The sequence below is a fragment of the Coffea arabica genome, chromosome 1e (genome assembly GCF_036785885.1).
Source record: "Coffea arabica cultivar ET-39 chromosome 1e, Coffea Arabica ET-39 HiFi, whole genome shotgun sequence".
Taxonomy (NCBI): Eukaryota; Viridiplantae; Streptophyta; class Magnoliopsida; order Gentianales; family Rubiaceae; genus Coffea; species Coffea arabica.
In genome coordinates, this window is record NC_092311.1 from 53861545 (window position 1) to 53887274 (window position 25730).

General features: G+C 37.8%; 4 protein-coding genes across 9 annotated transcripts; 1 reads left to right on the top strand and 3 right to left on the bottom strand.

Moving 5' to 3' along the window:
• The first annotated feature begins 606 nt into the window (after positions 1-606).
• Positions 607-8885, top strand: LOC113716871 (CSC1-like protein At4g02900). 2 transcript variants are annotated; one of them, XM_072064598.1, is made up of 13 exons: positions 607-1016; positions 1375-1458; positions 1781-2122; positions 2298-2447; positions 3043-3178; positions 4187-4288; positions 4538-4657; positions 4782-4862; positions 6425-6765; positions 7032-7277; positions 7541-7865; positions 8037-8270; positions 8481-8885. In XM_072064598.1, exons 3-13 carry the CDS (start codon positions 1809-1811, stop codon positions 8700-8702), a joined length of 2271 nt encoding a protein of 756 aa, XP_071920699.1. In that variant the 5' UTR covers positions 607-1016; positions 1375-1458; positions 1781-1808; the 3' UTR covers positions 8703-8885. The 2 variants fall into 2 exon arrangements, with proteins under 2 accessions (XP_071920699.1, XP_027097205.1); XM_027241404.2 differs by having other exon boundaries at positions 607-1458.
• A 415-nt stretch (positions 8886-9300) lies between these two features.
• On the bottom strand, positions 9301-19633 carry LOC113716880 (mediator of RNA polymerase II transcription subunit 33A). The gene is made up of 12 exons (XM_027241415.2): positions 19052-19633; positions 18819-18929; positions 18065-18412; positions 17468-17787; positions 17271-17362; positions 15299-15656; positions 14643-14853; positions 13524-13638; positions 13112-13273; positions 12044-12704; positions 10982-11188; positions 9301-10639 (listed from the first exon to the last, which is right to left on the bottom strand). The coding sequence occupies exons 1-12, from the start codon at positions 19354-19356 to the stop codon at positions 9519-9521; spliced, it is 4011 nt and encodes a 1336-aa protein (XP_027097216.1). The 5' UTR covers positions 19357-19633; the 3' UTR covers positions 9301-9518.
• Positions 19634-20730: 1097 nt separating this feature from the next.
• Positions 20731-24698, bottom strand: LOC113716893 (uncharacterized). Of its 5 annotated transcripts, none has more exons than XR_011820977.1 (8): positions 24420-24696; positions 23504-23655; positions 23279-23406; positions 22869-23095; positions 22572-22778; positions 22437-22481; positions 21676-21756; positions 20731-21151 (listed from the first exon to the last, which is right to left on the bottom strand). XR_011820977.1 is itself a non-coding variant. In XM_027241429.2 (7 exons), the coding sequence occupies exons 1-7, from the start codon at positions 24479-24481 to the stop codon at positions 20839-20841; spliced, it is 1170 nt and encodes a 389-aa protein (XP_027097230.1). In that variant the 5' UTR covers positions 24482-24694; the 3' UTR covers positions 20731-20838. The 5 variants fall into 5 exon arrangements, 3 of the variants coding, with proteins under 3 accessions (XP_027097230.1, XP_071920711.1, XP_071920708.1); XR_011820978.1 differs by having other exon boundaries at positions 21093-21151; positions 22643-22778; positions 24420-24697; XM_027241429.2 differs by lacking the exon at positions 22437-22481 and having other exon boundaries at positions 24420-24694.
• On the bottom strand, positions 24538-25683 carry LOC140014194 (uncharacterized). The gene is made up of 2 exons (XM_072064617.1): positions 25616-25683; positions 24538-25334 (listed from the first exon to the last, which is right to left on the bottom strand). The coding sequence occupies exons 1-2, from the start codon at positions 25647-25649 to the stop codon at positions 24955-24957; spliced, it is 414 nt and encodes a 137-aa protein (XP_071920718.1). The 5' UTR covers positions 25650-25683; the 3' UTR covers positions 24538-24954.
• Between the last annotated feature and the right edge of the window lie 47 nt (positions 25684-25730).

Below are 25730 nucleotides of genomic sequence, written 5' to 3' on the forward strand. Positions count from 1 at the left end.
TACTGATAAATTTTACTTCAACACGAGGAGTTGAGGATGTCATATGATCAGTTATCCTTTTTCTTTAGCTAATTGCCAAATTCTCGTTGCACGTTTTAATTTCCTTACGCTCACAACTCGTCTCTAAATAGAAATAACAGCAGAACGTGCTTTTCGTTTTTTGTTTATTTTTCATTTAACGTGATTGCACATCTCTAATGATAACCTCATTCTACTATAAATATTATCAGGGTGTTTCATTAATTTACAAAATAAGATGTTTTGGGAATGAAAATAAATATCAATCAATTACTAGGAGATTCTCGCATTAAGAAAAAAAAACAAAATAAAGAAATTTATAAAGTAGAAATAGAAGAAGGAAATCGAGCCAAAAACAAAAAGAATCAAGCGTAAGCATTTGAAAATCCTCAGCCCCCGTGTCATAATCAACAAAAAAGAGTACCGATGAATGAGACAAAATGGTCTATTAGTTGTTGGGTGGGGAACAAATCACATAGTAAATCCAACAATTAACCAACGGGTTAGGGGTAAAAGGCACAAAAAGTCAGGGGTATTAAAGAAAAAGCAAAAGCAAAATTTCACACATAAATACTCGTCAGTCCTTCACGCCAGGGCCTCGCGGTGCATGAATCAGTCGGATGCATTTGCATGCCGCCTTCCCTCTTCCATTTCATCAACCTTCACTTAGAGATCATTTTCACCCAAAATCACCGCCTCTTTTTCTTTAAACGAAAAAAACCTTGATCTCCATTCCATTCCTCTGCTCTTCCTTTTTTAATTACACTGTTTTCCGTTGTCAAGTTAAACCTTTTCCTCATTTCATTACATTCCTTAATTTTGTTTTTTTCCCCCCTTTAATTTCCTCAATCTTGCATTTCTCTTCGTCTCCAATGAAAAGAGACTCAATTTTTGTAGCAAGATTCCGCTTTTGGATGGTGGAAAGGCGGATGTTATGAACATTATTCATTCATTACAAGCCGAGAATCTTATCCCAAAGTTGGTTTGGCTTTCTAGGGGCGAGTTTTCTTATGCTCTCTTGTTTTTTAGTCCAGTTCTTTAATATTTATGCTGATTTTCCTGAAACTATGGACTTGTTCAGTTTTTATGTTTTCATGAAAGACTGCCATTGTTTATTGAAGCCAGTCTGTCCTCCCACATGTACTCTATTGCATTCACTTTACGAGGTTATGTTCATTGCATCGTTCATCAAATTTGATTCTAAACTTTTGATTGAAAGAGTAAAATAGTTATACTGTACCAAACAACTATCTTGCAGAGGCATCAGCATGACCACTCGTATTTTTTCACAAGAACGATCATTGCATGTACTATCAGCCATAATTAATAAGGTGTAATATTCGAAGCATTTTACAGGTTGAGTCCACATTTTCTTTTTGCCAAAGAAAGTGGGGGCCGTTTATTTCTTCTCTTTCAGAGGGTTCAAAATACACATTTCAGGTATGTCAGAGTTCCTATTTATGTTGAATGAAGTTCATAATATGGCTTGTTCTGTTCAATTCTTTCGAAATACCATTTTGAAGCAATTGAATTTGGACTTCTGAGGTTTGACTTGGCCATAAATTAGAGTCACCATTTTCATGTTTTCATGGCTGATGAGGTTTGAGGCCTTATTAGCTTCTGGTGGAAATAAATTAATTAAAAGAATGTCTAGTGTGATTGTAGAACTGGGCTTGTCTGCTGCAGTTGCATTGTATTGCGAACTTATCCCCTTGTTAAGGTTAGATTATGATATGTCTCAACTGTTTTCTCAAATTTGCAGGTGATACGTAGTAGTATTGAAGGACACTATGGCTAGTGTTTCAGATATTAGCGTTTCAGCTGCTATCAATCTTCTTTCTGCGTTGGCATTTCTTCTGGCCTTTGCATTTCTACGGCTGCAACCAATTAATGATAGAGTTTATTTCCCAAAATGGTATCTCAAAGGTATAAGGGCAAGTCCTAGAAGTTCGGGACCTTTTATGAAGAAGTTTGTCAATTTGGATATAAGAATGTATTTGAAATTCTGGACTTGGATGCCTGCGGCATTACGGATGCCACAACCTGAGCTTATAGATCATGCAGGGCTCGACTCAGCTGTATATATTCGCATTTATCTTCTTGGGTGAGTTTCTAATATTCAAGCCTATAACACGATACCGTAATTAGTATAACAAAGAGCTCATAGACTCAAGGCTATACTATTAGCATCTTGCGGAATGGAATCAGCAAGTTCTGAAGCAGTATAGAAAGATAAGTTTCTATTTTTAACGTTTCTCTAATTCACAAATTAAATGCAGATTGAAAATCTTTGTCCCAATAGCCATACTTGGTTTTGCTGTCCTGGTGCCTGTCAATTGGACTGGGAAAACATTAGAGCATATTCACAACTTAACATTCAGCAATATTGACAAGCTTTCCATATCCAATGTTCCTTCAGGATCAGAGAGGTAAGAGTCTAAACTATGTCAGTCCCTCTCGGACTCTTCTCTGTATTTGGTGTTCCAGGTATCAAGATGGTGGAACAGGGAAATTTTCCAACTTTTTGTTGAGTAAGCACTTCAGTGTATGAGTAGGTTATTGTCAGATCATGATGCAGTAAATCAGCAAATAAAAAACACAAATCTATTTAATGTCTACTGTCAACTCTAATTGATGGATTGTGGTTGTAAAGCATATGAGAGCTGGTTCTCCTGTACAATTAAATCATATGCAGCTACTTATGGTTACATTACTTCATGCACTCTCTTTGTGAGATTTAATTCTTGAGATCCTGAACTGCAAAGAACATACCTCTAATCCTTCAAACTATTAGTCTCTGTTTCAGATAAACCATTATCCTTTATGTGGATTTTTATGTAACAAGTACTTCCAAAATGTTAGGTATTCGTACTGCAAAATGTGCTGCATGTTTGTTGGCTATGCTACTGCTTTATTGAGATTGGCATATGGATGCTATTTGATGGCTTCTATGATATTCTTATTTTGATAGTTATGCTGATGGGATATTCTCACCAAGGACAACATATCCCTCTTTCTTTTCAGGTTGTGGGCACATCTACTAATGGCATATACTTTCTCATTCTGGACATGCTATGTTCTTTACAAGGAATACAAGATTGTGTCTACCTTGAGGTTGCATTTTCTTGCTTCTGAAGGTCGTCGTCCAGATCAGTTTACTGTGAGTAGGTCACAAGTTGTATTGACTAACCATGTTTTGGTCTGAGTTTCTCATGTTCTCACGGGTTCAGATTGGTAAAAATAGGAGCCTGGTGGAAATACATTATAAAACTGGTCGTTCACTTGGAAGAACTTATAGGGGTATAGCATACTAGTAATATATTTGCTAAGGGAGGAAACTCTTCTATAGGCAACCGTCTTGCATACATATTTGATTCATGTTAAACTGCATCGTGTTTATAGAAGGCTGTCTTATACATGTTTCAATGAGGTGTATGTCTGGGTATCTGATAAAGTCCCACACTAGTAAGTCTTGGGAATGAATGAACTTAAGGTCTTTACCTCTTCTAGATATTCTTTTGTTTTCAATATGTGAAAGAAACAGACAGAGTACAACATTAAGCTTCTGAAATAACTATGCAGCATCTTATTTTTTGTAAAGTTGGTCTTGTTGGTCTCCATAATATTTCTTTTTCATTCTATCATCAAATAGAAGGCAGGTCGTTTTGAATGTTATGGTTACCATATTACTTGCTCACTTTAACACAGTTGTGAATGCAATGGTAACATTTGATACCACAAGGCTGAGTCATGTCAATTTAACTACTTGTTCAAATTTGGACATATATTTGCTTTATCTAGAGAACATATTTCTTCAATCAGGAATAGGTAGAGTTGAGGCTTCTTAATGGGTTGGACTTCTTCACATGTGCTCTGGCCTTTACTGTTGCCATTAGACTGCTGATGATCTAAAAGAATACTGATCATTCTCATTTATGCAATCTTCTTGCTAAGTTGGATATATCAAGTTTGAAATTTGTATACCTAAATTATTCAGTTCTAATAAAAGGCCCATGTATGTGGATACATCAGAGTATCAAATTAAGCTTGCAGCTATTGTTTCCTCTGCAAGTCACCATCATTTTCATTGTAAATGGATTACAATAGTCTCTCAGGAGCAGGTCATTTTCTGATCTATCTATGCTAATGTATCCAAATATTGCTGCAGGTTCTTGTGAGAAATGTACCTCCAGATCCTGATGAGTCAGTTAGTGAACACGTTGAACATTTCTTTTGTGTAAATCATCCGGATCATTATCTCTCTCACCAGGTGTTAAGCTTATCAAAAACACTGTTTAATATCTTGGACAATCTATTAGAGTTTTGTTTTGCCTTCCATATATAATCTGAATCAGGAAAATATGTGTCTTTTTTGAGGACTAAACATTGAGATTAAAAACTTTTTGTAGAAAACAACATTATAATCTTTTGCTTTCAATTAATGAAAAATATTGGACATTTTCATATGTCATGTTTTCTGCAACATTCTGAAGTAAGATGTTTTATTAATTTTACGTAGGTCGTATACAATGCAAATAAACTAGCAAAATTGGTGGAAAAGAAGAAGAGTTATCAAAATTGGCATACTTACTACCAAACCAAGTACGAGAGAAACCCCAAAAAAAAGCCGACAACAAAGGTATTTTATCCGTATGCTAAGATGCTAGCTAGTTGGTCAACTTGTATGTAAACATTATTATTATATAGCTTATTCAAGTGATACATGACAATAAGTTCATGACCTCACATTTAGACACGTGTAGACAGGTTTTTGGGGACTTTGGGGAAAGACTGTTGATGCCATTGACTACTATACAGCTGAAATTGAAAAGTTGAGTGAAGAGGTAAGTTTCTTTCACTCATAAATACCCCATGTCTTTTTTTCTTTGAGTAAAATAAATGGCCTGTCTCAATACAAGAATCATGAATTAGCATAAGTCTGTTTGGATTGGGAGTTTTTTCCAAATACAGTTCTTCACAAAAAAAAAAAAACACACTTCAAATGCAATGTCAAATACACTTTAAAAAACACTAAAAAAAAAATAAAAATCGTACCACCTCTTTCTTCCTCAACTCCTACCGCCACCATCATCTCTCTCTTCCTCCTCTTCCCTGTTTCTCATCTCGCCTCCACTACCCCTCCATTTTCCTCTCTTCGGCGCTATCACTGATGCCTCCACCAGCCCTACCTCCAGTGCTTGCACCACCACCTATGTACTCTTCCCCCTCCTCCTCTCTCCTCCTTCTCTTACCCCTACCTCCCCTCATTGCCCCCTCTCCTTCCTGCCTGCAACCAGATATGGTCATCAGTCGTGACTAGTCTAAGAGGAAGAGGAAGATGGAGGAGATAAGAGGAGGGGAATGGAGGCAGGGGTGGGGCAGTGCTGCTGGTGATAGCTAGGGGAAGGGGGTGGTAAGTGGTTATGGTGGGGAAGAAAAAGAAATTTTAAAAATATCTCAATAAAATTTTAAATTTTAAAAATACCCCCAATATATACATCTAAAATGAAAGGTTTTAATATACAAAAACAAAACTACAATAAAATTTTTAAAAAACACCTAATTTGTATGGACCCTAAGTATCATGGACATGGTTTAAGATGGTTTACTTAACAAAAAAGCAAATGTTCTTCTAGCCTTGATTTTCTTAGACTGTATGTGTCTATATTTCTCAATCATCTACTAAAGCAATTAGATTCTTCACAAGGTTAATGCATTTAAAGCTCATGGAAACTACTCCCTCCGTCCCATTGATAGTGTCATACTTTCCTTTTTTATCCGTCCCAAAATGATTGTCACTTACTAAAATTGGCAATGAAAACTCTCACACATTTCCGCTCCATACCCTTCAATGTGACAGCCTTTTCTTTTCTTTTAGTGGGCCCAATTATGCACTTTCCAAGTACCAACACTGCACTTGATAGATCGTGATTCTCACATGAAATGCAAACAACAATCGTGCATGACACTTTCCTCTAAAGTAGTGTGGAGACTTTTTATTCTTTTGGGTCCCACATGTCTTATCACAACTTATGACCCCTTTATCATTCAATCACGTATGGAAACATTGAAAGTCAAGGGGTATTGCCGGAACTTAAACACAAATCATTTAAAAGTCTTGCACTGTTGATAAAAATTACAAGTTTCGAAGCGCGACACAAATTCTGGGACGGAGGGAGTAGAATATTAAAGTACAGGCCTTTGGAAGGCTTTCCTATACTCGGCTTTGGTAGCTCCTAATTGTCCTGTTATGTTGGATAATGAAACTAGAGAAATGGATTGTCATGAGAAATCCCAATGCCAAATTGAGAGTGGAAAAACAAACAACAGTTGCATAATGAAAGCATATATTAGTATGTTGCATCTCTGTCTTATCATGATTACAAATCCTTCAATGTTGAACTAGGAAGCTACAGAAAGAGAGAGAGTCATGAGTGATCCTAAGGCCATAATTCCTGCTGCATTTGTTTCATTCAAATCCCGATGGGGTGCAGCAGTTTGTGCACAAACCCAGCAGTCCAGTAATCCGACAATTTGGCTGACAGAATGGGCTCCTGAACCACGTGATGTTCATTGGGCAAATCTTGCAATGCCATATGTTGGACTCACCATTCGGAGGCTTTTGGTTGCTGTTGTATTATTTTTCCTCACTTTCTTCTTTATGATCCCTATTGCATTTGTGCAATCTATGGCAAATATCGAAGGAATTGAAAAAGTTCTTCCTTTCTTGAAGCCATTAATAGAAGCGTAAGTAAATTTTTTTAGCATGTACACGTTATGATTGTTTCATATGTGATTTTTTTTTCTTCCTCATTAAAAAACAAATTAACCTCTGTATTGCAGGTCTAGTGTGGGTATAGCAAATTAATGATGCTTTCCATGTTCGTCCATAAAATTTAATCTAAGAGAAGAGAATTTAGATCTTTTTGTTTTCCATTTCATATTTAAAGACTTTCTTTTTTTGGTATTGGTCCATATTTATACTCATCAAATGTTAGAAATTTCTGTCACAGCAAAACAGTCAAGTCCGTCATTCAAGGTTTCCTTCCAGGAATTGCTCTGAAGATATTTCTGATTCTTCTTCCAACAATTCTCATGACCATGTCGAAAATAGAAGGCTTCACATCCCTTTCATCTTTAGACAGAAGATCTGCTGCAAAGTACCACTTGTTTCTGCTTGTTAATGTTTTCTTTGGCAGCATCATCACAGGAGCAGCATTTGAGCAGCTTCAGAGTTTTCTCAAGCAGGCTCCAACGGAGTATGTTCCCTTTCATTTTAAAATGGGTATTAATTTGTCTCAATCAGAGTTTCTTCCAGTTATATTTAAATATATAGATGTTATTCCTATGAATAAGATCCAGTTTAAGCCTACTTCATATATAAGGTCACAGGGTGGTCATAAGCTCATTTTAACTCATCTGATATCATAAGTTCCTTAGCATCTAATGACTCACTGATTGAGACCTTGATCGATTCTAATGATCGAGTCTTTGCAAACATATATGTAATGTGTGGCTGCAGGATACCAAAAACTGCTGGTGTGGCTATTCCCATGAAAGCAACATTCTTTATCACTTACATAATGGTTGATGGTTGGGCTGGCATTGCTGCAGAGATCCTTAGATTGGTTCCATTGGTTATGTTCCATTTGAAGAATACTTTTTTGGTCAAAACGGAGCAGGACAGGGAGGATGCCATGGATCCTGGTTCAATAAACTTTGCTACCTCAGAACCCCGCATACAGTTGTACTTTTTACTGGGACTTGTGTACTCGGTTGTCACACCTATACTCCTTCCATTCATCATCATATTTTTTGCCTTTGCTTATGTGGTTTTCCGTCATCAGGTATGTCTTTCTTAAATGCTTGTATGATTATCCTAAATACAGCAATGGATGCAGAAAAATAATTGTGATAAATACAAATTGGTCATTGCTTTTCATACTGTGTTCGTCTTCTTCTTAACATTTTGTATTCTGGAGAAGTGAATATAATTCAAAATTTTTTCTCATGTCAAGATCATCAATGTGTACGACCAAAAATACGAGAGTGGGGCAAAATTCTGGCCAGATGTGCATCGTCGTATAATTGTTGCTTTGGTAATATCGCAGCTTCTATTGATGGGGCTGTTAAGCACCAAAAAAGCTGCCAATTCAACACCATTGCTGATTGTACTTCCAGTCTTGACAATTTGGTTCCATCTCTTTTGCAAAGGGCGATTTGAGTCAGCATTTGTAAAATTTCCATTACAGGTTACAATCTGATATTGTGTTTCCATAGCTATTCAGAAATACTCAAAAATCATCTTTAGCGGTGACTGATCATATAATCACTGTGTGTTCCAGTAACAACTCTTTTTTTGGCCGCATTCTTATAATAATGTTTCTGTTATATTATTTTTGGTTGTGTATAGGGCTAAAAGTTGTTTCTTAAGGTGATGGCATCTGATTTGTTGAATGCAGGATGCAATGGTGAAGGATACATTGGAAAGGGCCACGGAGCCAAACCTAAATCTGAAAGCATACCTCCATGATGCTTACATACACCCGGTTTTCAAGTGTGTTCAGCTTGACAAGCCGAAAGCAGTTGATGATGAGGAGAATAACCCACTTGTTGCCACCAAGAGAAATTCCCGTAGGGATAGTAAAACTGGGTCCGATGGCATTCCTGAAACATCAGTTTGAGATACTTCCCTCATATGCGATTTCAGTATAATTTATCTTGATTCTTCTTTGAATGCGATAATGATTTACTTGCACCAGGGTTTGTGATTGCTAGAAACAGTTTTGGATGTACACTTGTTGATAGATATGGCATTAACTGTGCATGTACATAATGATTGCAATCAGAGCTAACGTTGTCAAACATTTTGTCATTTTTGTCAAACTTTACTTAACAGATGCTTCATCAATTCACTTTGTGAGCCCGTCGTACGGTCATATATACCTCTCGAATAGTCATAGCAATTCTCTGAGCTTGTCAAGACTCAGAGAGTATCACAAGTGGGGAAAAAAAGAAAGAAATCTCCCCTCCCATTTCCACAAACATGAAGTAATAATACAAAAAATAATAAATAAAGCGGCCAAGGCAATCTTTGCGTACTTGAGTTCATTCCCAAGAGGCCGAGAATGTCAACGAAGCCTGTCATCAAAATTGTGAATGTCCTATGACGCTACTATTTTGCAGTGCCACAAATATCCAATCAATCAGGAACGAAGGTTGTAGTTCCTGGTTCCAAACTCTAGACAAGTAAAATATATGATAAGAAAACTGCAGTATAAATTAGGACAAGAAATTAAGATACCGTTCCATTTCAAACCCAGGCGGCTCCTTTTTAGAGGCGCAAAAATAGAGTATCTTTATTATGTACAGGGCTTCAATATCTGTTGCTCTATTATGATATACATGGCAGCGACTCTAAAGCAGCTAGATGAACTAGGGTTAGATAAGTATCTACCAGGAAAAAACTACACTTCAGCGACTAGTTGATGGAACAAAATTCAGTATCCAGTTTCTATGATTAATTCAGCAGCTGCACCCATTGCACCAACCCCACTAACTCCCAACAAAGCCAGAGCCAATTCTTCTTCATTCCACTGCTTAAGTGCCCAGCTTAGCCTCTTCAAAACATCTACATCCACCTCATTCATCCATTTTGGTGTACAACCCACCATCAAGCTCACAAACCCTGAAACATATGCTCTCCATGTTGCCTTGTTACAACCAAGTGATATCTTCCCATCAACTGCACTAGCCAGAAATTCTAAGTGTGCTCCAAGAATCTTTGCTCGCCGCTTGGAGGCCCCCAATGACGAGTCTACTCCCCATCCAAAAGTTCCAGAAAGCACTGCAAAATATGCAAGAGCATAACCACCCAGCATGGCAACCATTCCTCCCGGTTCCCCTCCATTAGCTTCTGACCCTTGGGCTGATATGAACCATGATGGCAACGTTTCTTTGATCAAGGATTGAACTAAACTTAGTCCACCTGTAATCCAAACTATTGAAGCCCCCAATGAAGCCGCAACCTTGACACGAGTCATTGCAGCAGCGAGAGAAACCTGACCATATTTCATGCTGAATTTTGATTTCTTTAATTTCTCCTGTTTCTCTGCAGGTAAACCACTACTTACAATATCTTTAACAGATTGCATCAAGAGAGAGACAATTTCTTCAGTCATGAACATGACATTTCTTACAGCTCGATGGACTCTCAAGTACAGTATTCCAGGAGCAACAGGATCCATACCACCATAAAAATGAGAGCCAAATCCATGACCAAGAAGACCTCCCACGCCACCATTGCTTGAGATAGAAGAAGAATTCAACCCAAGAGTGGTTGTGAAACACGCCCTGAGGAGTTGGACCACAGCATCACTATTATGATGGAAGACTGTCTGGGATGCAGAGAAAACCAGAAAGTCATTCCAACGCTTCACTTTTTGGGCCCACAGAGCAACTATAATGGGCATGCATGGCCAAGGGCAACCAATGGCAAGGTTACGTAAGGAAGGGCCGACCAAGTTAAGGAAACGGTCAGTGCTTCTCTCAAGTTTATAGGTTATCGTGAGGCTCACATAGGCTGCAAGGGGTAAAGGTAGGGTAGCTGGAGAATTGCCACCTGCAATGAAACCAAAATTTTAGGCAAGAGACTGACAACTAAGTCATTAAAAACCTCTAATCCCATTATACTATCCAGCCTATGCATACAAACTGCAAAACAAATGTCAATAAAGACAGTTTTATGAACTACTTGTTAGGCCTTTTTCCCCATTGACTAATTGAAAGATTAAAACCAGGTAGTACCCAATAACCGCACAGGACACATAGTTCAACTTTTTTTTAACTTGCGTTTCAACAGTACAGAAGTCAATTAGTTCAATAAACAATACTATCTTATGCAACACTTTCTAGGCTAGAGGAAGGAGTCGAATGACTAAGACAAAGTACACCAAGAACATACCTACAGGTAAACTTGGTATATCAACACCAGTGGCAGCTAAAATCTTCTTTATCTGCTGTTCGACGTTGGCTAGATTTGCGGCTGGACTTGGCCAATCAGAACCATTCATACAAGCATTCTTCCACACACCTCGTGTCACTTCAGCAGAAAAGTAACTTGCAATTGTTGCCAAAGATGCAGGGAAAAAATCGGCCAGATCTTTGAGCCCTAGAAACAGTGTGTACGAATAAGTTATGAAGAAAAACATTTAAACTATCTAGAAATTTTTAAAGAAGCAATGAACGACCAGTCCTAACAAAGAAATGTGCATGCCAAGTAAAAAGAACAAGGAAAAGGCAGAAATCAAATACCAAAAAAAAGGGGTTCTTTTCAACATTATTACAAAGGTAATGATTGCTTAATATTTGGTTAGTGATAGGAAGAAAGGATACAGCAGTTTGGTCATGTTTCTTTTTGATTTAGTATGTGCAGGAAAAAATGAATAATGTGTTGAAATGTCACTTAATTTTGGGTGTACACTGTGCTGACAGAACTTTTCCTAATGTGCCTCATAGGGTGTCTATCAGAAGTTAAAGAGTATTGTAAAATCAAGGGTATGCAAAAACTGTCCAAGCTATTGAACATGTAAACAAGCAGAAAATTCATTGGGCAATCATGAAAATGTCCAACACCCTATGAATGAGATAAGAAACTATTTTGACAGGCATAAAAATACCTAGTCAACATTGGAGAGAATATCGATATATCACTGTGCAACTCAAACAATAAACCATTACAGATGGATTGTGGCAGATTACTAGATTTCTGTCCATACTTCTATCAATGGCATAGAACGGGCTCTAGTGAATAAATATTATCTTACCAGAAAATTATCATCATGAGTTAGACAAATAAATAGGCATTGACAAAAATTATAAGAAAATATAGCAGCATTTTTTTTTAAAATGTCAATAAAACTCTTGAATCAGCTAAACAATTAGAATTCTAGCATATAGTTCATGACGCAATAAATAGAAATGACAAAGGTCCCCATTTGTTAAGTTCCTCAGACAATTTACTAACCCGTAGCTAGTTCACGAGGTGATAGTGTTCCATGACCACAAGCTGTGAGGGCAGCATCAAGCATGAAAGGAATAGCTTCTAAAATATCCCAAGCAGGGATTTTAAGACGAAGGGAGAAGTCATCAATTCCAGTTCCAGATGAACTATTACTCCCAGACGCTGTTGGAGTCATTGGTTGAGCAACTCTGTTTATTCTCCTAAACATCATGGTCAAGAGGCTATCGACAATCTGATGAACAGTTCCAGGTACAAGGCCAGATAGGGTTGATGCAATACATGCTTGATTCTGCCGGTACCACTGTTTTACTTTTGGAAAAGAATCCATGACTATGGGTTCTCTATCAGATGGACTTGAAAGTCTTGAAAGTCTCTTGCTCTTAGATTGCCCTATAGGTGAATTCTCGGATGACGTCAATTGCAGGTTGCGCACCAGCAAAAGGTATTCAGGAGTCAAATGGGAGCCCACAGGGGGCACATCACCAAAAACATGTTCAAGTGGTGGTTGATCAAATCTCCATAACTTCAGCAGAAGAGTGAATGCATTCGAAAAGACAATGTGGGTAGAAATTTCTTCCCCTGTTGTAAGAGTCCATGAGACATTGGGAGCACAGGAACCAAAAACCTCACAAATTGGCATCAACGCACCAGCAAGCTGTGGAACCTGGAAGACAAATCAAATTCACTAGGACTTTATGTAGCAAACAAGCCAAACTTGAGCAGCCTTAAGCTTCAGCATCTTTGCATTAATTTCCTCAAACAAATTTTTATTTTCTACAACACCTACACAGTTATCATACCACATAAAAGCAATAGCAGGCTTTTGCTGCAATTGACGTCCAGAAATTCCACTAATTTTCATGTAATGTCCCCCCAATATGTTTAAGCTACAAAATGCAGGACAGCTACGTAAATAACTAGTTTACGAAAGCCTGCAAAAGCATTATTCAGCAATATATAGAAGTAATACAACAACATTATTCAGCAAGCTCAGATCTGCTAAATTCAGAAATTTTGTCATTCATACTACATATTTCAGCAAAAGCATTAGTACATAATATTTTCACCTACCAATCCATGCAAGGAAAAAATCTGGATTGTGTCAACAGGTGATATCCCAACAAGAAGAACATTCAGAAATGGAGCATAGCTAATTAAATGACTCGCTGGGCCAGAATAATCAGCAGGAATAGGAGGTGAGAGCAGTCTAGTGATGAAAAGAACTGTATGTTCCTGCATATGGAAACAAAACTATGTTTACGATGGGGCAGTACAGAGTTAAAGTTATAATAAATTAGAAACTTAGCTGCAAAAGGAGATGCCATTCCTCAAATTAAGGAACCATCTAAAAAGACAAATTACTCGGCAATATTATTTACTTTCTGAGGTAATGACATGTACATATTAGAGGGGTTCAAAAGTATTGTGCACTTAATTAAATAAAATTCACAAAGCTCTGGTCAATAAGCTCACAACAGGATACCTGTATATTCCAACCACGAACAAGAGATGCCCCGCAGAGAACTGTAGCAGCAGAAATTTTCTCGTCATTTGATCCATTGGCTGCAATCTCATATACTTTCTCTATTTCTGCTAAGCTTCCATCAAACCCATGAGCTTAAATTCAGTTTCCTTATCACTGGGCATATTAACAGAAACAGAATCTGATATACTTGGCTACAGAAAGAGAAGGCTCTAACTAATGACCAGGCGACTTCAAGAAAAGATATAATACTTGTAGCCATCAAATATCAATCATTAGAACCTTGGGATTATCTTCTTTACAAGGACAAAATTGAAATAACATAACTGGAGCCATCTTTAGCCCTTTGATCTTGCAAAAGGCTTGACTTGCTTAAACTTTCCAAAACTCAAGCTCAATCCCGCAATGTCTCCACTTGTGATATTAATTTCTTGTATTTTTTGAGGCTCTTTTGAGGTAGACAAAATTTTTAACATTTTTCTAGTAACTCAAAGTTTCCACTGTATTACATAAAAATAAGGATGATTTAAGCTAATTTTATTGCCACCAAAAAATAGACATATACTACTAAGAAAATATCTCAAGCTTGATAAAGACGAGCCAAGCTTATTGCACTAGGTATGTGCCAACAGAAGAGCTGAATCATTGTAATCTCAATTCATACTATAATAAAAGAAGAATCCAGTCGAGCTTAGACAAAACCAAATCAGCTATATCTCTGGACAGCTGACACTTTAAACCTGTACCAATTGACCGCTTTTTCTTTGTTCGGAAGTGTCAAAAATCCCTTTAATAATTAATGGGCTGTCAGTCATGCAGCCAGGAGTTCAATGTATACCAAACAAGACAATGTCTGTGTATAACTAAAATACCTCCTAATGGAAAAGTTATTATTCTTCAACAACTTTCTCAACCGTCTTCCCTCCAGATTTGTTCAATATTCATAATCCAGCCTTAAATGCAGAAAAGACCTTACAGCATACCGTCACCTAATTTCATTTCATTGACAACAAAAAGCAAGAAAGATGGAAGACAGAAGAATAGCTACAAAGCATTAAAAATGTAACATATTATAGTAAGATATAAAGAAAACCCCTCTAAGAACCCTTTTTCTCCTACCTTGAAGCAGGAATTGAACCCAATGCACTGACCAATGGAGGAGTTAAAGGAGATCCTTTCACTAAAGATGACCAACCAGGCATTTGGCCAGATATGCTACGTGGCATTTGGTTGGTGCGGCCTTTCACATAGCCAGGCCATAGATATGATGAAGTATCCAAAATTTCTCTAGCAATGCAAGCTTCAACAATTAGATGCAGCAGGTTTCCAGCTACACAGAGTTGCAAACTATCAGATATGGAAATGGAACACGGAGCCAGGCTTCAGTTCCCAGCTATCCAAATACAAATAAAGAACCAACAAGGTAGCACAATAAACAATAAACTTGAGCAATATCTTTCCCATTATACTCAAAGATTCAAGCAATATCTGCAGGGATGTAAATCTATTATGGTTTATACCATGAAAATAAAAGTCAAGCACACACTGCAAACACTTATAAAAGCCAATTATGTAACTATAGAACTGAAGGAATTCCACTTACAACAAATCCTACAAAGCTGCAGATCAAAATTTTGAGAACAAAATTTCGTGAAGCATCTTGAAAGCAGGAAACAAAATTTCGTGAAGCATCTTGAAAGTAGGATCTAATATAACATTACGAACAACAATCTAGTTGCTTTACACCATGTAGAAAGCAAAAAAGAGATACTCACAACAACCCATTGGCATATCATTTAAACTTATGCCATCAAAATATCCACTGCCAACTGATAGACCTGAAAGGAACATCATCGCCTTCGCAGCAGCTTGATTAGCCAATGAACTAACAGATAGAGGTGGAGTCAACAGGCCTTCATAATCTTCTAATTGCTGCAGGCTTGCCACTAGATCTTTGCGACGCTTTCCAACTGGATGTTTCTCTTTTCTTGAACCAGTAAGGTGGCAGCTTTCAGATCCACCAGAACTTTCTTCCTCCTCAATGATGTTCACAATTGCAAGTGGGGTGATAGACAACAACAAACACAAGCAGGTATCTATGCGTGGTACAGGTGCCTCACTTGAATCCCTTTCCTAAACAAAGAGAATTAGGAAAACTCAGCGGGAGGAGAACTAATTACCATGTACAAGAAGTTTTCAACGAACCTTCCAAATGAGGTACAATGAATGGCTTAAAATAATAACCAACTCCTTAAAGATTCACTTAAATCACAAGTAAGCTAACTAGGTAACTTGATGCCTATCTAGGCATGCCAGGGTGAAACATCTTATATGGCCAAAAAAATGTCTACCTACAGTCACAGAGCCAGGACCCTAAGATTAGGGGATGAAACTGCTCTAGTACTCTTAAGCAACCATCAAAGGAGAGATTACAATTTTTTTACACAATACACACATTCACAAATATAAGAAAATAATGATGGCTCTCTTAACTTTTTACAGATCCAAAAAATTATAGTAAGATCTGAGACAACTACAAAATGCCTAAATTTATAGAAATGTACATAAACAATGAATAAAAATGTAGATCATATGTCAATTTATGCATTAGTCTTCAAAAGGCTTTGCAATTTGTATGTTTCCAAGTGGCATTTATTTTTTATAATACATAGGTTATCGTTTTTGATGGTAAGATTTAAAGACTTTTATGTGTGTGTATAATTTTTTTTGGGGTGGGGAGGGGAATGCAATTATGGGACAAAATTTAGATTATTAAAACTTTTCCTAGCCTACACTCAAATTTTTGAAAGTTGAGGGGCAGCAATTGCCCACCCTCACAGCACTGTAGCTCTACCCCTGTCCACATGGTTAAGGGAAGACTTGATCAATTCACAGCATCTGAAATAAGCCAAATGGTCCAATTTGTCATAACTTTTTAATAAGTAATTACAAGCTTAGAGTAGAATGCTCCACAAATAACATACTGCTCTCCTGCAGACCAAAGAGCCTCAAAAGTAGAGCTGTAAACGAACCGAATCGAACCGAATATCTCATGTTTGAGCTCTGTTCGTTAAGCGATTCGAACAACATTCGTGTTCGTTCGTTAATTTTCGAACTCCAAACCTGTGTTTGTGTTCGGCTCATTAAGCAAAGTTCGTGTTCGAGTTCGAGTTCGTGTTCGGCTTGTTTAACATAAACGAGCAGTTCGCGAACATGCTCGAATCCAAATTATTTTAAGCCTTAAATATGCCATGCAAATCATTAATCATTCTCAAAAACAATTAAAGCACTAAGTGACTAAATTCTATTATTCATTAACTATATAATTAACATTAACATAAAACAACAAATAAAACAAAGCAATTTGCCCTCCAAATATAAAAGTCTAGCTATAAAATTAGCCCTAAAATTTGTCAAATGATAATTATGTTCGTGTTCGCAAACGTTCGTTAAAACTCGTGAACATGCTCGTGTTCGCTCGATTATTAATCGAACAAAAAAATTCGTTCGAACTCGGTTCGTTTAAGGTTTCGAACGAGCCTTTCACGAACACAAATGAGTCGAAACGAACCAAGCTACCGAACAGCTCGGTTCGTTTAACAGCTCTACTCAAAAGCACATGAAAGGACGTTTAAAAATGGTATCGATTTTATATTACCATAACTGGTTCAGGAAACCAAAAAAAAAAAAAAAAACCCTAGCCAGAGAAGCAGCAAAATCCTAATTTCTCATCCTCTGCCTTCTTACCCTCTGAACAAGCCTTAAAGCAGCAATCCACAGGCCAAGAAATGTATCCTGCCAAGTTGTCCGATTAACAGCCTGAATAGCCTTCACTAGACCTGGAATTTTGATCTAGTTTATTATATTCTCCAGGAAGTATGTAACACACAGGTCCCCCTTAGTTCTTGGCATAACCAGAGCTTGAATACATAAAAGAAGCATACCAGTAAGAGTTTCAACAGCACTTGTAGCTGTCACTTGTGATCCATCCATGGTATCTTCCAAAAACATATCAATTGGAAGCCAAAGTGCTGAAAGACTTGTACCGTGGCACTGACCAGCAGAAGATATGAGCGATCCAGAGACCATTACTGCATGGAACATTTGCTGTGAACTTGTTTTGCATTCCCGTGATAGGACCCTACGTGTACTGGACGTCAATTCTAAGAGAGCTTCTGGGGAAATATTCTTCGAATTTCTCAAAGCAGTTGATTTTCCTGTGAGCAAGTGCAAATGCTGAATGAAAGATTCCCAATGCCCAGGCCTAATAAAAATAGAAAGACCAAAGTGTAATTAGATGCCAATCATGATGCTATATAAGCACCACAACTGCAATTACCATATTTTATAGAAATACAATTCAAGGAACAAATTCAACTGTCAACTGTCATGTCCTTTCTCCCCCTCTCACTCCCCCAGGCAGGAAGATTAAAGGGAAATAGATTCTAAACTGTGCACCAGTAATGATCAACTGTACAAGGAAGTCACAAAGGTCTGCACAAGAAGTTTGAATAGAACATTTAAAAGGATAAGATTCTCACATGTTCCGTCCTGCCAGATAGAGAATTCTGGAAGATACTTTATTTCGGAAAAATTCCCCAATTAATTCAATAGCCAATACAGTATTCATTTTCGGCATGGCTTCCTGATTTTCTGTAGTCTTCAACTGAATGCCATCATGATTATCTATTTCCATATCTTGATTCCTGGTTGCCCACCTGGACTTCTTTTCAGGAGTGATTTCGAGCAACCCCTCATCATCAAGTGATGCATCAAGCAACTCCCATACAATTGAGAACACAAATTCAACAACAAGAAGCCCAGGTTCACATGCCTGAAGCCCAAACATTTGGGTAAGATGAAGAACATTGTCTATAGACTCCATAATCCTGAAATTGCATTTGCAAACTAGTGAGTTTCTGTAGTTATATCAATGGCATAATTAGAAAGGACCCTCTTGTATAGGAAGCGATCAACAATGTAAACTGAATAACTGCAACTCATGCATTGACTATTGTATAGCCGTGACAGGAAAATATATTACTCACGAGAACTATTAGCTATATATATATATAGACACACACGCGTACGCCTGTGTGAGGGTGAAGTTCCTCATGAAGTTGCAATTGATGGAGAACGCCAATTAATTAAGCAGCTAACAGACGGTATTGCTTCATTTATGTGAAATAAGTAGTAATTAATGAAACCATATGAACAAAGAAATCAGAGCCTAGAAATTCTATGCGAATTTTCAGAAAGCAGGACAAGCTTCAAAATGACAAAAAGAAATCATACTTCGGATAGTTGGGGCCATGCAAAAGAGATGGCAGATAAAAGGCATATCTTTTAAGAAGCTCCATATACAGCCTGTATGCCGCAGGATACCTGTTTCGATTCGGAATTACCCTGCAGAAATTTTTTTTTAGAAAAAATGGAGGAAAATGTTAATCCAGATAATAAAGGTCTAAGATACAGACATACACACATACACGGAGGGGGTTACTATGGGAGGAATAAGAGCTCAGCACCTGGTAGAGAGAAGAGCAAGGACGAGCATAGGGGGAACGATTCGGAGGGTGAGAGCTTTTTCAAGAAATTTCCAGGCGGCAGGAACGTTGTTGGCCCAACAAATGTGAGAGACGAGAAAGTTGGCAAGGTCCGGTGAGGGAACGGAGAGACCAGCGGAGGTGAGGGTGGAAGACAACTGCATCGCCCACATGAGAGGGTCCATGTTCCTGTCTTGCGCTGACTTGGTCAACTCCATCACCCCCTCCCACGGGCTCCCTCCATGTCCCTGATTCTCAACAAACCCTACCCCTTCCGACGCCATCATAGCACTATGAGTATTTCTTTCGAGTTGTTCTACGCCAAAAAATTCCAAGGTTACAGTAACAGATCTGGGTCAAGCGTGCTCTATCTCAGCATGAAGAAGAAGGTCCAGAAGTGAGTAGCGTACCATTCGGGCCGTGTGAGCGAGAGAGGGAGGGAGACTTTTTCTAGTCCACTGTCGTGACTTGTGACTGTGCGTGCTGTGTGTGCCGGGGAGCCACCTGATGTTGGGGTTTCCAAAAGAAAAGTCAGTTTTGGGGGGCCTGGGAATAATACAGTAGCACTACGACTTTATTATTAGTAGTATAAGCTTGATTGGCTATTTCTTTCTCGATCTTGCTGCTTGGTTTCATACTCAGCCGTTACTAAAGAAATGTCAAGGGATAATTTGAGAAAACTCTCCCTAGATTTCTTACACTTTCACTTACTGCCATCCTCTGAGATTTACAAAATATCACTAATCTCCCTTAAAACATATATCCGTACAATAATTTTTTACCCCAATTCAAAAACAAAAATAACAATGAAGAAAATAATAATGTTTTTACTTTTTAAGTGGTGCGGCAAATATTTGATAAACGGTGCTGTAGCCCCTGCTACTTGTAATACATATTATTAAAGGATAGTAGAACAACCCAGAAAAAAAAAAAAAAAAGTAGAACAAATCAACCAGGATATCCAATTCCTGATGAATTGGAGGACCATTTTATTTTTTCCCAGGTTATGCTGCTGATGCGGCGTAACACTCAGTTGCCATACCCTAAGGAGGGGGAGCGGATCGCTCGAGCTATTCCGCGGGGACAAAGACCAGCCACGTAGAGTGACAAGTCGTGGGAGACAGGAGTTGAACCCCTGACCTCTAGCATCCCCAAAGAAGGGGATGACCACCGGACCAAATGGCCAGTGGCGGCGTAACATTCAGTTGAGGGTAGGAACTGGGAAAAAAGAGGCGCATCAGTTCAATCGCCAAGTTTCCACATGTGATATTTTGGTACGTAGCTAATGACGAGCCTCAAAAAATGCAAAGGCGTCAATATGATATAAAAGGAAAAAGAAAGACTAAAACTTAAATTGTTAAACAAATGAGTCATTTTAAAAAAAGTAACTCAAATTTGATTGTATCATCAGTTGAAACTTATAAAGTATCATCACTTGACTCGGATCAGTTGTCATACCGACAATTCAGATATAAAAATTTATACGCTTTCACTATCATCTTTTAGTTTCTCAATCAAAAAGCGAAATTTAAAAAAAAAAAAAATTAACAACATAAGGAATTTTAGATTAACTAGTAGTTCAGCAAATCCAATTAAAACTGTATATCTTGACACGATGAACTCTACCACCAAAGCAGAACAGTTGCCAAAAAAACGCGGCATCCATGAAAGAAGTCTCTCATAAACTTAATGCACATCAACAAAAACTCTCCAGTCATAATAACTAACCTCTAAAATGACCAAAGTAATGTACAATGAGAAAGCAAACATCACTCCCTCCAAGAATTTGACATTTCAGCTTTAACGCAAGTATTGCAAGCATGTTCAAAGGCTTGGCTTGAATCCAAACACCAACATTTATAGTTTGACCCGGATATCCTAAAGAGTTCAACTGGCGTCATTTGCTCAAGTTCATTTAGTTTGTATGAATCATAAACAGTGCTTGAACAGAAATTGTCTTGAACTGGCAACGACCACCCAATCCCATCCATCCGGTGATCTTGGGAGCGCATTATCTTATACAACCTCATCACAGAGACACAATCTTCGTAAGGATCGCGCACCCCAATTTGGATATCATACCTGTAAAGCAAAAACGAACACAATAAACAAGTTAATAAAACTCTCTAAGAAAGATAATTGACGTATTACAGAGTTTAATGACATCCAGAAGCATTGCAGATCCAGAAAAAGAAATTTGATATGATCCATTCCTGTTATACAGCATACAACAGAAGAACTTCAAACTCATTATATCACAATAATGCAGGTAGCTCTTGTTTTTACACTGTATAGCATAACTAAAAAGCTAACTATATGAACTGATTTTTAATCCATTTCGGACGCAATAAGGTTTCACACTAAATAAAAGGGAAAAAAAATATTTAACCAGATTCCATGTTTAGGCATACACTGACTGCCCAATGTGAGAAAAAAAAATGAAATTTCTATTCTTCATTTTTTGAAATTGCCTTTCAGCATGAAATTTTGACAGAGCATCATCGTGAAACACCAATGATAGTTAAGAAAAAGCTGAGATTAAGAGCTGTTATGTGAAAGAAAACCCAAACAATAACTGATAGATTATTTAAAGCTAAGAAACTTGCCCTAGAAATGTCTTTGTAAGATACTTGAGTGAGTGGCTGACAAGATTAGTCTTCATCAAGGGATGGTATTTTGCAGTATCCCTGCATGTACAAAGAAACAGATAGGAAAATAAGTATGTGAAAGTAAACGAAGCAGTGAATAGAATATAGAATTTCTTTTTAAAAAAAATGACAGTAGTTCTTTTTTGCCCCTCAAAGTTTAGGTACAAGGGTCAGAATGCCCACATAAATGATCCAAAAATGGAGCTCATTAACAACCAAGCACAACCCTTGGACTATGTCAACCGCTTTAATAATGGTTATTCCCAAATTATGCAAGCACGCATTTTATATATTTTCAACTTCAGCATTTTCTAATTGAAAAGTGATACAAAAGATGTCACAAAAGTCCAATTTAAAGCCATAAAGGATGCTATTCTACAAGTTTTGCTCTATTCCTATCTTTCTCTGACTTTTTTCTTGTCTTTCATCCTTTTTGCAGTTGACGGTTTCTGGCATGGTAAACTAATAACACAATTAAATTTTATAAGACAAGACTTCAAAACTTTGTCAAAAGGGATTCCAACAACAATATGGAAAAGTCAAATCTCAGGAGCAATGAAAACAAGTAATAAAATATGCTGAATGTCATGTACGACCAATTGAAGTTAAACAAGTAAACATGTTGCAGTTTGTCCAGAAAATGCTGGTTTCTTTGTTATAAATACATGCAAACAACTGTAGAGTGCATTGGAGGATTTGAATTGCTCAGGAAACTATACATGTACTAAGGAAGAGCTAAAGAATTAATCAATGTAGCCATTATCCTGCAGAAAACATGAGATAAGATCTCAGTCATAATCAAGGACCAAACATTCTCGATATCCAAAATTATAGCAATTTTGGATTAAAAAAACCTCAGTAGATGATCAGGAAAATTCATTCTCAAGCAGTCCAAGTCGTGCTCAAGATTATGACCCACAAGAACCTTGGCTTGTCCGCCACTGCACCATATGCTCTTAACCGACTCCCCATTGCAGAGAATCTGTAGAATTTGGTCTTGCACTTCCTTGAGTGGCATGGCACCTTTCAGGTGTTCCTCTTTGATACCAGTGACTTCAAACCTTATGCAAATTGTGCAGAGGAACATGATCAAAGCGTACAACCATAAACCATAAAACTCAAAACAACAAAAAGATTATGGATAAAGATACCTATAGTCAGTCACAGGAATTTGAGGTAGCACATAAGTGTGGAAAAGTATCTTCTCATATTCATCAACAAGGCACACCCTCGCACAGAGATCAAGTGACCCATTGCTTCCACCACCTACCATTTCACAATCTAAGGCAATGGCTTCGTAACCTCTCCCAATGCCTTTTTCGATGTCCGATGCTAACTTATTAATTTGAGGTTCTACACAAGGCAACTTCATCATTCCCTGCAACACCATACTGAGACAGTGATGTATATTCATTGATAGCATTTGTTAACAAGTTATGTAATGGTTTCCGCGATAAGCATCATTGAGATTATGATAACAGATAACTTTATGGAACATAAGCTATAGACCTCTCTGGAGTTAAATAATAAGTTACAAGTAAATATTTCTAATCCAACTCACAAGAGGATCAGGAGCAGGTAACTGACACTTGTGACTTGTAAGAGCATCCACACTGTCAAACAGTTCCAAGCAAAGTATGCAACCCCTCTCTGCAAATATTCTTGAACAAGATGGTTTAGACAATTGACCTACAAGTTTAAAGGACAAAAAGTTGACAACTAACCAGCTTGAATGACCTTCAAATTCCAATCAGAGAATCTCCATGATCATTGCATAATATGTTACCGTGGATGTGTTCCCTCAGAGATTCGAAGGATTTACAATACTTGTGACATACCCCACATTTAGGCTGATGAATAGAGTGGTAGGAGGCCTTCATGTGTTCAATGAGATGCTCCTTCTTCTTATACTGCTTGAAACATGCTGCACATTTATGCCTGGGAAAAGGTCCCCAGCAGTCAAACATCATTAATACGCATTAAGGGGGACACCATCTTTTGGATATGAAAAGAGAGTTTTGGGCCAAAAAATAAGGCTAAGGTGACCTCGAAAAGAGCAAAGATTCTGAAATAAAGCAGATACAATAGGTCAAATTTTAATAGTAAAAAAGTCCGCATTCTTCCATAATGACTCAGAGATTTTCCATTCGTTAAGATCTTGTTAACTCTCAGGGAACCCTAATAATTTGTTAACTACATGAATGACTACGATTGCCAGATTCTGCAGACATTCTCTGTTTAAATAACTTAGATAAAGCAAGGCATTTCAAGTCCTCCCCTTTCCCATTCCCCTTGGGAGGCTTGGAATCTCCCTCGAACAGACTAAGTAAACACGAGCAAGGCATCTTAAGTTACTACATAAAACTACAGAGAACCAGGAATCCTAATTTTAGAAGGGCAATTGTAACTTTAAACAAACAAAATACAAGCAAGCCACAGAAGGTGGTAAATTTGACCTGGCACTTAAATTCCAGTCCCCCTTCGGCGTGGAAACAGGTCGGAGCATCCCAAATTGAGATATTATTTGGGAGAAATTCTTAATATCAACAACCAAAAGCAATAAATGTCGAAGACCGAAAAAAAAAAAGGCAATAAATGTAGAAGACCAAATTGCTGGAAGATTATGCACAAAAGTTACATGCTTGGTATAAAATTTTCCACGGAGCATAAAAATATAGGTAGGGCGCTCACAGCCGGAGTACCTAATTGTGGGAATTGTCGTCGTTGTTAGGACTTGTTGAGGAGGATCTTCGTCTAACTCCATGAAAATATCAACCTAAAAATGCTTTTAAAGATGATGGAGAAAGAAAATCAAAGCAGTTTTCCTCAATAATTTGGACGCTTCGAAATCTGTCTGAAGAACTTGAAGCCAGGAAAGGTTTTTAGATTTAGCGGTTTTGCAGTTGCTCTCTCGTCTTCGATTCCGCGGCCACGATTTGACACTAGAATTGGGCGGCCGTTTGATACAGTTCTTTTTTTTTTTTTTTTTTAAATGAATGGAAGGATCCAAAGTGGAAATATCAATTTACTTCAGGCCAATTTAAATGCTAATATTTGACCTGTCAAAACAAACACCCATGACCCAACTACAGGGAGTTGGGTCTGGAACACAGCTTAAATCCAAGTCCATCATCAAACCAACAAACCAAAAAAGTGTGGTCTCCAAAAACTAGACCATATTAAGGAAGGGAAGGATGTCAGGAACCAGAAGCAGGCGGTGCAAACTCTGAAGCCAAATCACATGACGCTGCAGTAAGGGGCGGTATCATCAGCGCCCGGCGGATAAGCGTACGGTCCATAACCATAACCACCACATCCATGGTGGCGCTGGTAAGGATCCTGATGATCTGCCATTGCCCTCCTCCTTGGGCAGAAGGGTTGTTGGCCTAGATGGCAGTAACCATTCTGATCATACCATGACGGGCCCCTTCCCGTGTACCTGCCATGGCAGCCGGAATTATGGCAGTCATTGCTGAGCGCAGGATGCTTCAGCCTAACCCATGCTACCTCCGCATGCTTCCCACTTCTTGATAATGCCATTAGAAGTATGTTTGGATCCACCTCGCCGTACACTTTTGCTAGCCCTTCTCGTGCATCAACTTCCACCGTATACACACCTGCCACCACATATATATACATATATATAGTTAGAAAGAGATGCTGCCATAACCCATGAGGATATTTCTATGTCATCTCATGTGGTTAAAGTGATGAATTACCATTCTTTTCGTATACCAGTCTGATCGCTATACTAGTATACTACAAAAATCTTCAATGACAAAAGTTGATCAGATTAAAATTATCAAATAGGAATACTACTTTTTTTTTAATATATATATATATTAGCATAACTTAATTTTACGTATGATGCAACTAACTGGAGTGAAGGGATCATTACCGATGATGGAACTCAGCACCTCGACCACCTTCATCTTACATGCCTCGCAATGTACGTTTACTTTCAACACACAACTCTGCCAATACAGAAATTGAAATTTTGTTATAATTATGCG

Excerpts from the sequence above, each read along its gene's own strand:
- LOC113716871 (XM_027241404.2), top strand. The coding sequence starts at position 1,809 with ATGGCTAGTGTTTCAGATATTAGCGTTTCAGCTGCTATCAATCTTCTT. Across the intron at positions 2,448-3,042 it reads GTTCCTTCAGGATCAGAGAG|GTTGTGGGCACATCTACTAA; the intron begins GTAAGAGTCTAA and ends CTTTCTTTTCAG. Across the intron at positions 4,658-4,781 it reads AAAAAAAGCCGACAACAAAG|ACAGGTTTTTGGGGACTTTG; the intron begins GTATTTTATCCG and ends AGACACGTGTAG.
- LOC113716880 (XM_027241415.2), bottom strand. The coding sequence starts at position 19,356 with ATGATGGCGTCGGAAGGGGTAGGGTTTGTTGAGAATCAGGGACATGGA. Across the intron at positions 18,930-19,051 it reads CTTGCTCTTCTCTCTACCAG|GGTAATTCCGAATCGAAACA; the intron begins GTGCTGAGCTCT and ends AAATTTCTGCAG. Across the intron at positions 13,639-14,642 it reads GGTTCAATTCCTGCTTCAAG|CTTAGCAGAAATAGAGAAAG; the intron begins GTAGGAGAAAAA and ends GTTTGATGGAAG.
- LOC113716893 (XM_027241429.2), bottom strand. The coding sequence starts at position 24,481 with ATGGAGTTAGACGAAGATCCTCCTCAACAAGTCCTAACAACGACGACA. Across the intron at positions 22,779-22,868 it reads ATTCCTGTGACTGACTATAG|GTTTGAAGTCACTGGTATCA; the intron begins GTATCTTTATCC and ends AATTTGCATAAG. Across the intron at positions 21,152-21,675 it reads CTTACAAAGACATTTCTAGG|GTATGATATCCAAATTGGGG; the intron begins GCAAGTTTCTTA and ends TTTGCTTTACAG.
- LOC140014194 (XM_072064617.1), bottom strand. The coding sequence starts at position 25,649 with ATGAAGGTGGTCGAGGTGCTGAGTTCCATCATCG. Across the intron at positions 25,335-25,615 it reads GGTGCTGAGTTCCATCATCG|GTGTGTATACGGTGGAAGTT; the intron begins GTAATGATCCCT and ends ATGTGGTGGCAG.